The 12,974-nt window shown below is 45.5% G+C and overlaps 1 protein-coding gene across 1 annotated transcript; it reads right to left on the bottom strand.

The window, feature by feature from the left end:
- Positions 1 to 3,647: 3,647 nt before the first annotated feature.
- zfta (zinc finger translocation associated) lies at positions 3,648 to 12,442 on the bottom strand. Its single transcript, XM_080792121.1, has 5 exons — positions 12,015 to 12,442; positions 10,946 to 11,464; positions 7,967 to 8,332; positions 7,248 to 7,742; positions 3,648 to 6,616 (listed from the first exon to the last, which is right to left on the bottom strand). The coding sequence occupies exons 1-5, from the start codon at positions 12,157 to 12,159 to the stop codon at positions 5,994 to 5,996; spliced, it is 2,148 nt and encodes a 715-aa protein (XP_080648247.1). The 5' UTR covers positions 12,160 to 12,442; the 3' UTR covers positions 3,648 to 5,993.
- Positions 12,443 to 12,974: the final 532 nt, after the last annotated feature.

The following is a 12,974-nucleotide window of genomic DNA, read 5'->3' on the forward strand; positions in this document are numbered from 1 at the left end:
TTTGATGCATTTTTAAAATGTTTTTTTTGTACATATACACCTTAAGCCAACATCAGGCACTCTTCTCTGCTGTATGGAAATAGGTTAGCCTCGCTTTTTATATAAAAGGAACAACCTCCTCCCCCTCCACTCCTTACAGCAGGCATAACTCAGTTTTGACTCACTTGTTTAAGTCGTAATATATATTGGAAGTCTCACTTTCACTTGTACATTTTTATTATTCACTATTATCTCTATTATTATTGCTATTATTGATATTATTACCGATAGAATGGCTGCTTTGACTCCGTTAGCTTCACAGCAGCAACCATCAGCTCCATAAAGTGTCATAATGATTCTTCACATTAATCTTTGACATGGAGAACATGAAGACGTTGTGTCTGGATTTGGTGCTCTTGGTTTTCTCTTTATTCAGATGCCATGGAGCGCATGTAAGCTGGAGGGGGGAAAAAAACATAGTTTTCATCCTTTATATAGGCTGTAACATATTCTTGACCCTGTTTTTGTTGATAAGATTATTATTACTTGTAATTGGTTGCTTTGGTGGTGTTTATGGATTAATATATTTTTTAAAACCTTTAAAGGGATTTAATAATAGAAGCAAACTGAAACGCCATGATATCGTTCCATTCTGTGGTCATTACGTCTCATTGTGTCCTGGTGTAATACCCGATTCATACTTGGATGCGCGGATTGCGCGCGTGTGTCGTGCACAAAAAATAGCCGATCTACGAGCTCACCGTGCGACACTTTGAGCTTGTAAATCAGCTATTTTCGGGTGTGTGACACCCACGCCCCCCAACTAGGTGTAGAGCTCTGTCGGCCACCTCTGACATTGAATGGCCAACACTAGGAAGGATCGGCTGTGATCGTTCCCTCATTGCCTCTTAATGCAGTATCTACTCTTACTACTCTGTCTAACTGCTGAATGTCTTCACTGTCTGCAACATTGGTAGGACATTCCTATTTCCTCCTCATGCATGCCATCCGCTGTATGTCTGTCGTGGCACCTTGTGTCCTTTGGTGAGAATTTGCTTCACAGATGTGTCGGCAATACCTGGTGGATCTCCCGTGCATGTGTCTTGTCTGTGTCCCCCCACCTGTTGTGGCACTTAACAAAGTTCAGCCTAACTTATACCTCGTCATATATGGCCCAACGAAAATACCCGATTTCAAGTTTTAAAGGGGTAACTCATCAGTGATGAGTCATCACTCTGTACAACAAAGTCTCAATTAGGCTTAAAACTCAAGCGACATGGATTCACGACGTGTTGTTCGCTGTGTATGCCAAGCTGTTGATACATGTTTGTTACGGGGGGTTGATTTTAATGTGCGGCCACACGCACACATGTACAGTTGAGCATATCTCATGTCAGGTAAACCAGTGTCCTTGTGATGCCGGAACATTTCCCCTCCGATGTGTGTGTGGTGTGAAAACTGGAGTGTTCTGGCAATCCAGCTGTTCAGACACGCCACCAACAGTGAAACCTTTGTTCAAATGAAGGCTATGTTACTTTACACTATGCTACTTATGTTTTGAGATAGACTAGTACTACTACAAAACCTCTTTCTTTAGATACAGTTTCTTAGATTAATTATTTCTTCAGAGTGTAATATATACTATGAAGTCAACATGCACATTTTAATCTTGTTTCCTTCAGAGCATGTTTGCTTTGTATTTCCCTTTACTTGTTGGGGCCCTCTGTTTTCTTAGGGTATAGGGCGTGTGTGGAGGGAATGGCTTTATTTTTTTTGTATTTTTTCTTCCTTTTTGGCAAGGTTTTATTTCATTTCGCTTTTCGATTCTCTAATGGTATGTAGACGTGTTTCACTAACATCTGAGCTCTGTTTGTTAGCTATGACCTTTAGTTCATATTTTGGAGCTTTTGGAAAGGTGTTGCAAGGAAAAAAAATAAGAAAAAAACCCTATGTGGTCCCTGTACTGATGTCAAAGTGAAATTAATAAAAACATGTCAAAGGACCTATGGTTTTGTGTTTTGTTCCCTCCAGTGCACTTAACTGGGCAAGATAAGTGAAACCTCAGTATTTCTAAGCCATGATGTTTCACGTTAAAGTATATATCAAAGAATCGATTAACCGGCGACTCACGTCTGTGCAACCACACTTGCAATTTCCCCAGAATTACACCTTTCTAGTTGTAAATGTATTAAATAAAATTTGTACACCTTTTTTTTTATTAGATATTACAGTCGAGAGACAGGAAAAAGAAAGGACATTAGATGTGTGTGGGAGGCCTTCCCAAGTTCCACCTGAACACATCACTGTAACTACAGAGTGAAACCTTAGGAAGACTATAGGCCCTGGTGCCATGGTTTAACATAAGAGGTCATGAGGTCCAAATTGCTGATTGCTGCTCCTGAATGTTATCGTCGCCTTAGTGTTTCGCGCAAAAGTAGCAGAAGTAACCAATCTACAAGTTCATAGTGCATGATCGCACTATGAACTTGTGAGCTTGTAGATAGGCTATATTTGCCTATAATGACAAAATGGGGATGCCAGTTGAACGTGGTTAAGTCTGGATTTTATAATAAATACTAACCAGTTACCAATGAAAAATATTAACAAGAGCATGTTACTAAATTACTACTTTGTATCCATTGGAACATAATATTGCAGGTTCTTTTTTCAATCACCTGAAAGAACCATTCTGAACTTTCTGCTGACAGCGATCATGTGACACATCTGGCGACTGACTGAGCCACCACAGCGCCCTGAGATTATGTATTCAAATAAGATTTGAGTTGCATGTCTGCTGCCAGTTGCACGACTGGAATGGTAGAATATTCAGTAGAGGATTAACACGTTCTAATTTTAGATAGCCACCATGTTGAAAAAATCATGAACTATTAAAGGTCAGCTGTAGACATGACAACTCAATTCGTGCATACGTGTTGTTGCGTAATAGAATCAGTGGTCCATGGATAAATATGGAAATATTCCTCTTAACATTTCATTGGGCATGGGTAAAGCAAAGGGGGATGGGTTGTTAGATTGCCAGTCTAACAAGGATCCTCAGATTCCATAGTTCATACACTATTCCTTAAAGGAGAATTCCATGCTGGAAGGCTTTCTTACCTTTATTTGTAGTAGTTACGTCCTCACCAAAGAGGTCCAGGTGTTATTTTGTGCAAAGCCTCCTTATTCCCCTACCATAAGCCCTAAATAAATTGCATTGCATTGAATGGGAATTGAATGGGGCTATGGGGTGTTGTGCTAATTCGCTCATTTCCATCGCTCAATCTTTTTTTTTATTTTTATATATCCTCTCTTCATAGTGTAAATAATATCCCAAGCGGCACACTTTACTACTTATTTCGATGGACATAGCCCCATTCAATGCAATTCATTTAGGGCTTATGGTCGGGGGAATAGCCAATAAGGAGTTTTTGCACAAAAATAACACCTGGACCTCTTTGGTGGGGACGTAACAACTACAAATAAAGGTAAGAAAGCATTCTAGCATGAAATTCTCCTTTAATAATGAATATCGGGGGACCAGGGTTTTGTGGACGAGCCCCGAACTCCATGTGTCCCCCAGGACAAGTGCTGACATGAGTATTTTAGGGGGCATTCCAGTTCTGCCCTATACAGTACAAAACCTCACCGCGGTCCGCACACAGAGATACAAATGTATATACGGCACACATACAAGCTCAATCTGTTGTTTATTACAGGGATCATTGAGGAGAAAATGCTTATGTCATGAAATGCTTCACCATGTACAGGATCGTGACAAATAAGCGCAAGTAGATAACTGAAAAGCATGAGCGGAAATAAGTAAAGGAGTGACGATCCGACAATGAACTAGGAGCCATCACATCTCATCCTGTGTAAGTTACTTATGTGACAAGTACCTCCTTGGGGATGTTTTTAACGTGCCTCCCCACCAGACACTTTCAAACAGCATGTATGCACAAAAGTGAACATGTTCAAATTGTAGCAAACTATTTTAATCGTTCATTCAGCTGTAATTTACTTCAGGTTTTAAATTAAGTGCTGGTTAGAAAATATTTTAAGAGTCTGATACAAGAGCCATTATTTCTTAGACTGCATACTCCATTTCTTACTTCTACTGGCACAGTGTGGTAGAGCACCTTTTTTTAGAAGAGGATTTGTGTGGGCACTGGGCAGTCTTTTTTTTTTTACTATGTAAAAAAAAACACTTCTCAGTCTCAAAAGATGCAGTTTGGACACACGCAAATTACAGTGATTTTCCTGTTAATGTCCCAGGGTAAATTTCATATTCAATTTGATGTTTCAATCCAACAGCTTTTAGAACATTATCAACAGCCTATAACTGTTACTTAAAGAAAGGATCCTTGAATGAGAGTAGGAACAGAAAACGGCTAATCCCTGAGTTGTGCATTTTGTCGAGTGAATAAGTCAAACTTCTGCGGCCAAGTTATTTGGCAGAAAGTGGTCATTTAAGTCATTTTGAAGGTATTCTTGTTTTGTTGCATAACATTTGGAACAATGGGTGAGACAGATACATAGCATGTAAACTGCTGACAAAACAAAATGAAACTGAATAAATGGTTTCACTGTGATTAACGTGAAATGAAAAACCCAGCGAACTGTTAATCCAGCCGTGAGCGACGAACGTCCTGACAATCGTGCACGAATGTAGAGTTCCATGCAAAACGGCATCTGGCATCACTTCTTCAACAAAGTAGAAAAGTTGGGCATAGCTACAAACTTTTGTATAAACCAGGATGCATAAAAGTGCATGTATTAAAGAAAGAAATATTACAAATGTCCACATATTTACATAGATTTCTTGTGCCAGCTTTTAGCTAGGATGAACTATGACAGTTGGGAATGGATGCAGGCCAGTGTAGCAACAACCATGGCATGGTGCATATTACACACCGACAAATTACCTCATTCAAACGCATGAAAATAAAGGGAAGGCCGTTTCCCCTGTTGTAAACAAAGATTAAAATGAAGAGTTTAAATCACCAGCTGCATTGTGGCATTCATTGTCTTAAGCAATAAAACTTCAAAAACACACTTTCATTCAATTATCTCTACACAGAAGGAAAGCTAAGGATTTAGTCTTTTTCTTTTGTGGACAAAAAGTGCTGCGTTGCCTTCAGACTCGTCTTAAACCAAACATCACGTCGGCCTTGCCAAACGCCTCTTGTTCTAAGTTCCTGAGAACGTTCAGACTTGCAGGCCTTGGTCACAATCAACCCACCTGTGTTCGTCTCCCCTACACAAGAACCTGAAAAGATCGTAGGTATAACCTGGATGGCTTGAGATTAACTTTACCTTCAGCTACCTTCAGCTAGCCTACAATGCTCTAGTCTAGAGCAATGTAACTCAACCAGTGTGTCAGTAAAAAAAAAAAAAAAGTGTACATTAATATAACTATATTATTTTAATCATCGCTGTCGGGCAGAAACCGTTTTTCTCAATATTTAATATAATTGTTTGTATTTTCATAAATGAACCCCCAATTTTATACTTCATTGTATGACAACGGCATGCAAAAGTAGAGACAATAGCCAATCTACATGCTCACAATGTATGAGCTTGTGAATCTGCCATTTTCTCCATTTTTGAAAATGCTCGGCAGGACGGCAGGTTGTAAGTGGTTAAGTTTGATTGTGGGTATTATAAACATTTAACCAATGAAAAGTACGGTATTAACAAGAGCTTGAAATAACTACGGTACATTAGATCCATATTTGGAACACAGGTTATGTCCTGAAAAGTAAGGTTTCTGCCTGACAGCTACGATACATTCCACAATGCTAAATTCAGATTGCAGTAACAAAACAGGTTGAGAGGCGCTGCTCAACATCTCACTTGGCCTGTGCCTCAGCAACACGCTCGGATCAAGACAGACCAAGCACGGTCATTTCTGAGCAGGAGCCACAGAAGGGAGCAAGAGAGGCCTGCCACCTCCTAAAGCCTAATTTAAACGGCATCATACGATGGCATCACTCGCCGAAAACAACAGTGTCAACTTAAGTGCCAAATTGCTCCGGTGTCTCCCCCGGTGCAGAATTGTACAATTGCCCCGGGGTCTGCTCCGGTGCAGCACACAATTGCCCCATGGTCTGCCCCAGGGTCTGCTCCAATTGCCCCAGGGTCTGCTCCAATTGCCCCAGGGTCTGTTCTGGCGCAGTATACCCGTGGTCATGGGAGGAGAAGCAGTCGTCTGAGTGGATGAAGTGCAGGGCGGTCTGGTTGTAGCTCTGCAGAGCTTGCTGCTTCTCATCTGGGCCAAAATACAGGGAATGGGGGTGGACCTGCTGGATGTGCCTCTTGATGGTGCTGACCTTCAGCGTGGCCAGGGTGGCCCCACACACCATGCAGATGAGCCCATGTCGGCGGCAGTCGTAGTCCATGAGGAACTCCATGCGCCAGCGGACCTGGTAGTTGCGTCGCTGGTCTTTCCCGGGGTAGTGGCTGTGGCGTGCCGGCGCGGCGGCCCCTTCCTTCGCTTTGCCCCTTTCTCCACTCGCACTATCCTCCTCCTCCCCCTCCTCCCTTTTCACCATTTTGCCGGGTGTCTCTGCGTTTTGGGAGCTCTGCTCCTTAATCTCTCCTGCTGCGTCAAAAGCTGCGGTTTCACTCTGGGTGACCTCTGCGAACGTGGGGAAGGGCGAGTGTTATCAGGGACCACTACTGTTAACAGCTGAATCAAGTAAAGATCCCTTTAGTTTCACACACTTGCTCATTTACTAGGCCAACAGTTAAGAATGGCCCTGGGCAAAGCTGCCCTCTTTCTGTCACATGCAGCTAAATCACATTCTTCTATCTTCAAACTCGGAAAATAGTACCTAGTAGCATTGAGCTGTTAAAATGCTACCAGGTAGGGCTGTCTTCGACTAAATATAATCTTAGTTGACTAATAAATAATGGTCTGTAGGAATGTTTACTAATTAGTTATATAATCATATTATACCTGGTGTCCCTATTTTGGGCACATTTTCTAAATTCAGAATTTTGGAAATTATTAAATCGCCAGTCTACAAGCTGTTTACAGCCCTTCCCCACAAGCTGTAGTGTAGTGTTTACAGCTTGTAGACTGACAGATGTGCTACAAGAGATGTGCTCGTAATAAAGATATAAATAAAATACAACACAAATGATTTATTCAGCATGGAAAAAAAGCATACAAATAGAGTAACCAACTAACAAAGTCAGTCTTTGATTGAGTAAGGCAAACTGATTATTCGACTGTGTGAGGGGACAGCCCTTCTACCCGTTCTTACCTTGTTTGATCTGTGTGCCGTCTGCAGGGTAATATTTGGTCCAGGCCGCGGCCATGGCCTCCCTTTCTTGCCTAGTCAGGGTGATGGTCTCCGGGTGAATATTCTGGATGTGGGTGCGGAAGGTGCAGACCTTGGCCTCGGGCAGGACCTGGGAACAGACCATGCAATAGGTCCCGCGGCCCTGAGGTCCGTACGCCACCATATAGTCCAGGCGCAGCCGCCAGGGGTTGCCTCCGAGCAGGCGCCTCTTCCTGGGTTTGGGAGATTTCAGTTTGCGGAGAGGCTGGGGTCCCTGTTCCGCGGGTCTGATGCCGGTCATGCCGTCCTCGCCTATAAGACCAGTGTCCTGAGTTAAGGCGCCGTCTTCCCCCAGCGGGTGCAGGGCAGAGTTCATCCGGAGGGCCTCCATGTCGTTAAGAGCAGGATAAAGGTGCACCCCAGCGTCGCCGGTGTCTTTGGTGTTGGACTCTGACTTGATGAAGTCGTCCGATTCTTCTGATATGGGGAATTGATCAAGATTAGTACGAGCAGATATCATACAGATGTCATGGAACATCGTTTCTATCATTCTGTACATATTCTTGTAATATGTAGTGTACTGAACATGTCAACACATCGTGTAGATAGCATGTAAACATTCACCTATAATGACATTCCTCTCAAATTGACCATTTTTGATTCAATCTTTGAATAAATTGCTACCCTGTCCCGTATCTCACCGTGAGTCTGGGCCCAGGCCTGCAGGATGCAGTGCTTCTCCTCTGAGCTGTACACCAGAGAGTTGGGGTGGGTGTCCAGCACGTGGCTCTTGATGTGGTCCAGGTGAAGCGAGGGCAGCTGGGCGCCACACACCATGCACACCAGGCGTCCCGGCTCGGCTTCGTACTCCATCAGGAACTCCTGGCGGAACCAGGCGTGCAGCGAGTCGTTCAGGTAGCGCTCCAGGGTCTGGGCGGAGGGGCCCGGCGGGGCCTCCTCCTCGTGGGGCTGCGGGGGGTGGTCCTCCCCAGCTCCCACCATGGAGGCGGGGGACATGCTGGGAGGCTGTGGGTGGTGCTGGGGAGTCATGGCGTCTAGGAGGTGCTCTGCAGAGAAGCGAGGGCAGCACATCATTTGAATATACCGGTAGTCAAATTATACACAAAAGCCTGTATGACTTACAATGTGGCACCTGCAACACAGTCGCTATACATGTTTCTTTTATTCAAAAAATGAAATGTTATAGTGATTGTGTTTCCCTTTTTTTTGCCAAACTTTATTCATTGTTAGTTTCTCTAATGTGAAACGGTTTCCCTTTTCATTTCCCTTTTTGTTTTTGCATTTTTGCCTTTTCCCAAAGTTAGCAGTTAATTTCCTCTGTGTGCTGTGGTTCCTGTTGTGACCAACCCCAACTGTTGTCCCAGGAAAGGGTGTAAATAGCCTTGAGAAGCAACAGTTCCCGAGCCATGTGGTCCATAGTTCAGGGTCTACAGTATCTCCTGTGTCCTTTGCGTGACTATAGCGTGATGTACAAATACATCCCCTGGACATGACGCTAGTACAGTATAAAGCAGGGACTTACCCCCATGATGAGTGCCAAGCAGAGGGGCATTGGGTAGTCTTTGGTATGACTCGGCCGGGGGTCGAACGTGGACTGCCCATAACTATGGCCATTACACCGACTACGTGGCTTCACGTGCGGTTAGGGTTAGTAATTCTGCGCAAGTCGGACCAACTGAATAATGAGCCGTCGGACTAATGACACGGCACCGATTGAACGTCGACCTCCCAATCTCATGGTGGACTCACAACTTAAGGCCACTGAGCTGATACTACCGGTACATGTCTCCTCTGATACACATGGAGTCAATACCTTCTTAAAACCTGACAGTGAGGAGTTTCACTGGGGGAGCTTAACACACATGGAGGTTCATCCTCTCTCCCCCAGATTTACCCCCTGAAGAACACATGCCCCAATCCACAGACTTGCAGTGTGAACACTGCAAACTGTGTTTGTTTGTTGAAGCACGCAGCCAAGCCAGAGGCAAGCTAACCTCTACTCTAATTCGTGACATAAAAAATGTTACAGGCTGCTAACTTGTGTCTTTACTCTGGGAAGCAAGAAAACAAAATATGCTTCTTGAGCGTAGCTGTTATGAGGGGACTGTGTCAGCAGCATTATTCTCTTATCACATCTTAGAATTTAAGTGGAAATACAGTCCCCCCCCCCCCCCCCATTTGAAACCCTTTTAAAAAACAATATTATGGGGCTGCCGATGGCTGAGTGGTTAACCCATTTTGACCTGAGATCAGATTCTAAAAAAGCTATGTTTCTATGTTAGTCGTTCGATTTTCCAAAAATAGCAGACCTACAAGCTCGTATGAGCTTGTAGATCTGTTATTTTTAAATAGCTAAAGCATAACATAATGCTAACACCAAAAGGGATACCCGCCCAAAATGGGTTAAGGCACATACTACCACATAATAGGCTCTGGGGCAGCCGGACAGCGAGTCCCAGGCCCAGTGGACAGACCCCCCCTGACAATATCTCCCGTTTCCTGTCAATCTCCACTGTTCCATCGAAATAAAGGCAAAGGAAAACCCCCCCAAAATGTACATAGAAAAGAAACAATATCATCTTAGTAAATATATAGCTGAATATCAAATTAATTCATAGTGTATACAAGTAATCATATATTTGTATGGTGATGTGATGATATAACTGTTTTATGTGCCATTTATGTGTAAAGAGTCTACCTTAACGTCCAGGCTGCATCCCTCCCACCCCTACACATCAGCACTGGAGCACTGAGTCATCGTCCTCTCCCACATAATGGCACACAGACAGCCCTCCTCAGGCACCATCTTATCATGAGGTAGCCTCATACTGCCACCAAGTGTGAGATGCTGAAAATTCCCCGCCTATCAATAGCTAAGCTGCCTCCCCCACAAGGCCGCCCTATACCCACTGTTTCTCAATGTGGGGTCTGGGGACCCTCAGAAGTCCTTGGATGTTTTCTATGGGGGTCTCCAGCTAAATTACTGAGATTTAGGAGAACCAAAAGGTTCACGTACGGTCTTTACAGTCTATTCGGCGTCTCCGAGATAAAACGTGACGTTAAATGGGCATCTGGCCTAACATTAAACATGCAGTAAACAGTAAACATGCAGTAATCCTGGTATCTATACTGCCTCCCCCTGGTGAGGGAAAGGAACTGGAAAGGAACTGGTTGGAATAACATGTTCCTTCCACACATTACTTCCTCCTGGGGAAACGCCCCCTGTCAGGTGATAAGAAAGAAGCGGCCTCCTGCTCACTCCTCATGCATCGAAGGAAGCATGAGCTCAATTCGGGGCCCCGCCCCAGGTTGGCAGAGGTAGAGTAGCGCCCAGGATTACAGTTTAGGCCAGGGGGGGTCCAAACCTTTTTCAAAAGGGAGCCATAATATGATAATACCCATACATCCAAACAGAAAGGTCCTATCTGAATGTGTTAAACAACGGTAAACTCACTTTACCACTTGACTTGCCACTCACTTTATCCATGTGCATACCCTCTATTCAGATATGTCCCAGGGCCACATTTGGCCCACGGGCCGCACTTTGGGTGAAAAATGGGTTACAAAATCGTGGGATAAAGTTTTTAAGTAAAAAAGAGAGAGAGAGAGAGAGAGAGAGAGAGAGAGAGAGAGATTGAGAATGACTGGCCTATACCCACCAGTGGGGTCCTGGGCAGAGTCTAGCAGTTTGTCTTCCGTCAGAGGAGGGGGCTCGTCCGTGGGGGAGCCGAACGGCCTCTGGCCCCCCTCCAGGCTCAGGTGGCTCTCCCAGCCCGAGCGGATCACCTCCTTGTCGGCGGTGCTCCACAGCAACGAGTCCGGGTGCTTCTGCCTGATGTGCCTCTTGATGGTGCTGAGCTTGAGGGTGGCCAGGGAGCTGCCGCACACCATGCAGATCATGCCGTGGCGGTGCGGGTCAAAGTCCATCAGGTACTCGCTCCGCCAGTACTCGTGGTAGTAGCGGCGGTGGTCGCGGCCCGGGATGCGGCTGAGGCCCGGCCGCGACGCTCGCTGGACCCTGGGCTTGCGGCCCGAGGGCCCGGCGATGGCGGACAGGAGCAGGGGCTGGTCGGGGTCCTCTGTGACGCTCCAGTAGCTGGTCTGTGGAGAGCTGATGGGCGTGACCATGTCACCATGGGAGTCATCCTCCACGTGGCCATTGGTGAGACCTTCCTCCTCTGTGGGACAAGGGAAACAACAGGCAATGTTGATATACGGCAGTTTGTAAACATGTGTGATGTGTCCACATCCTCAGGGCACAGTAGCCTACACATCTGACCAAAACACTCACAGGATTGTCAATGCACTGTATTAACAGTGTAATAACCTGCCAATTAATGCATACTTCAATAGCGTTACAATTAATCAAGGAAGAAATAGTTAGAGAATTAGATGTGTATAGACATGTTGAGATGTGCAATAATTTAGTTCTTCTTAGTATATTCTGACTGTTTCCGCGTACATTGTAGCCAAGGGGCGGGGACTCGCCGCTGGTTTCCGCTGGGTGGCGACTGTGCATCACAGTCAGCCTGCCAGCACGCTATTTACCCTTTGTTTATAGGAGCCACTGAGACAAGGGGCCATGCTGTTACATGCCATTGTCCATGACACGGATTAACTCTGTGACAATGGCTGTCGGGCGGTCGTCGTGGCTTTGACACCGACTCCGGGCTCCCAAAAAAAACAAAAGAAAAACACGCACATGTATTTTTACACAGTATTCTTTACCTCCTGCTGAACAGTGTCCCAAGTCAATCTCCTCTTGCGTCGCTTCCTCCTCTCCGCTTATTATTAATGAGACCAGATCTGTCTGCTCAGCACACTGTGGGTCCACGGGCTCGCTGCTAGTGTCCCCCGTCTCTTTCTCTTCCATATCCTGGGCGAGCAGCGGCTCACTGTGTTTGATTGCGCCTTCAATTCGCCTTCACAGAGCAGCGGCGGCGAGCGGGGAGAGCATGTTGGAAGGAACATTCGGCGGGGCTATACTAGCCTTGCATGCGTTTCGCAGCAGGCAGGCGGACTGGTGGACCGTCCCCACCACACCACACCGTGCTGTGTTGTATGTGCCCCTCTCGTCCCCCCCAGCCCAGCCAGCCAGCCAGCCCAGCCGCCCCGCTCCTCTGGAGCCAACTTAACTTTTCATATGGATCGACACACCGCGGGTCTCTCAGTCGCTCTCCTTGTCCGTGTACGTCCGGGGTCCGCGGGTGTGGGGCTCTTCTTGTTTGTGTGGAGGTTGGTTTTCTAAGCGGGCCTCTCTCCAGTAATGTATTTTAAGGCTCTGCTTGTCTTCAGGGTGGGGAGCCGTACTAGGGGCCCCTGGGGCTCCTTAAGGGGCTCCTGGGTAAATTTAAAGAGACAGTAGCGGCTTTCACGGGCACGGACACGCGCACCCGGGGGCCAGATGGACCAGGCCTAAATACTCACAATCTCATAAGCAGGTCAAAAACAAACAACCCCCCCCCCCCCCTGAACGTGTGTGTTTAATAACATCAGCGAACCATTAATTAAAACACAAGCAGTGCAGAGCATGATGATCAAAACAACCAAACTGATTGTCCATCTATCATAGATGTATGCCTTTACATTGAATCGTACACCGATTCTAAACAAATCTCCAAAAGCCAATCTAGGCCAACTTTTTAAAACAACATAATAAATCAATGGACCTTTGTCCAAATGTTCCAA

The sequence above is a fragment of the Protomyctophum bolini genome (assembly GCF_963924005.1).
Source record: "Protomyctophum bolini genome assembly, chromosome: 20".
Taxonomy (NCBI): domain Eukaryota; kingdom Metazoa; phylum Chordata; class Actinopteri; order Myctophiformes; family Myctophidae; genus Protomyctophum; species Protomyctophum bolini.

Excerpts from the sequence above, each read along its gene's own strand:
- zfta (XM_080792121.1), bottom strand. The coding sequence starts at position 12,159 with ATGGAAGAGAAAGAGACGGGGGACACTAGCAGCGAGCCCGTGGACCCA. Across the intron at positions 11,465-12,014 it reads GGGACACTGTTCAGCAGGAG|AGGAGGAAGGTCTCACCAAT; the intron begins GTAAAGAATACT and ends CTTGTCCCACAG. Across the intron at positions 8,333-10,945 it reads CTCTGCCCAGGACCCCACTG|AGCACCTCCTAGACGCCATG; the intron begins GTGGGTATAGGC and ends GCTTCTCTGCAG.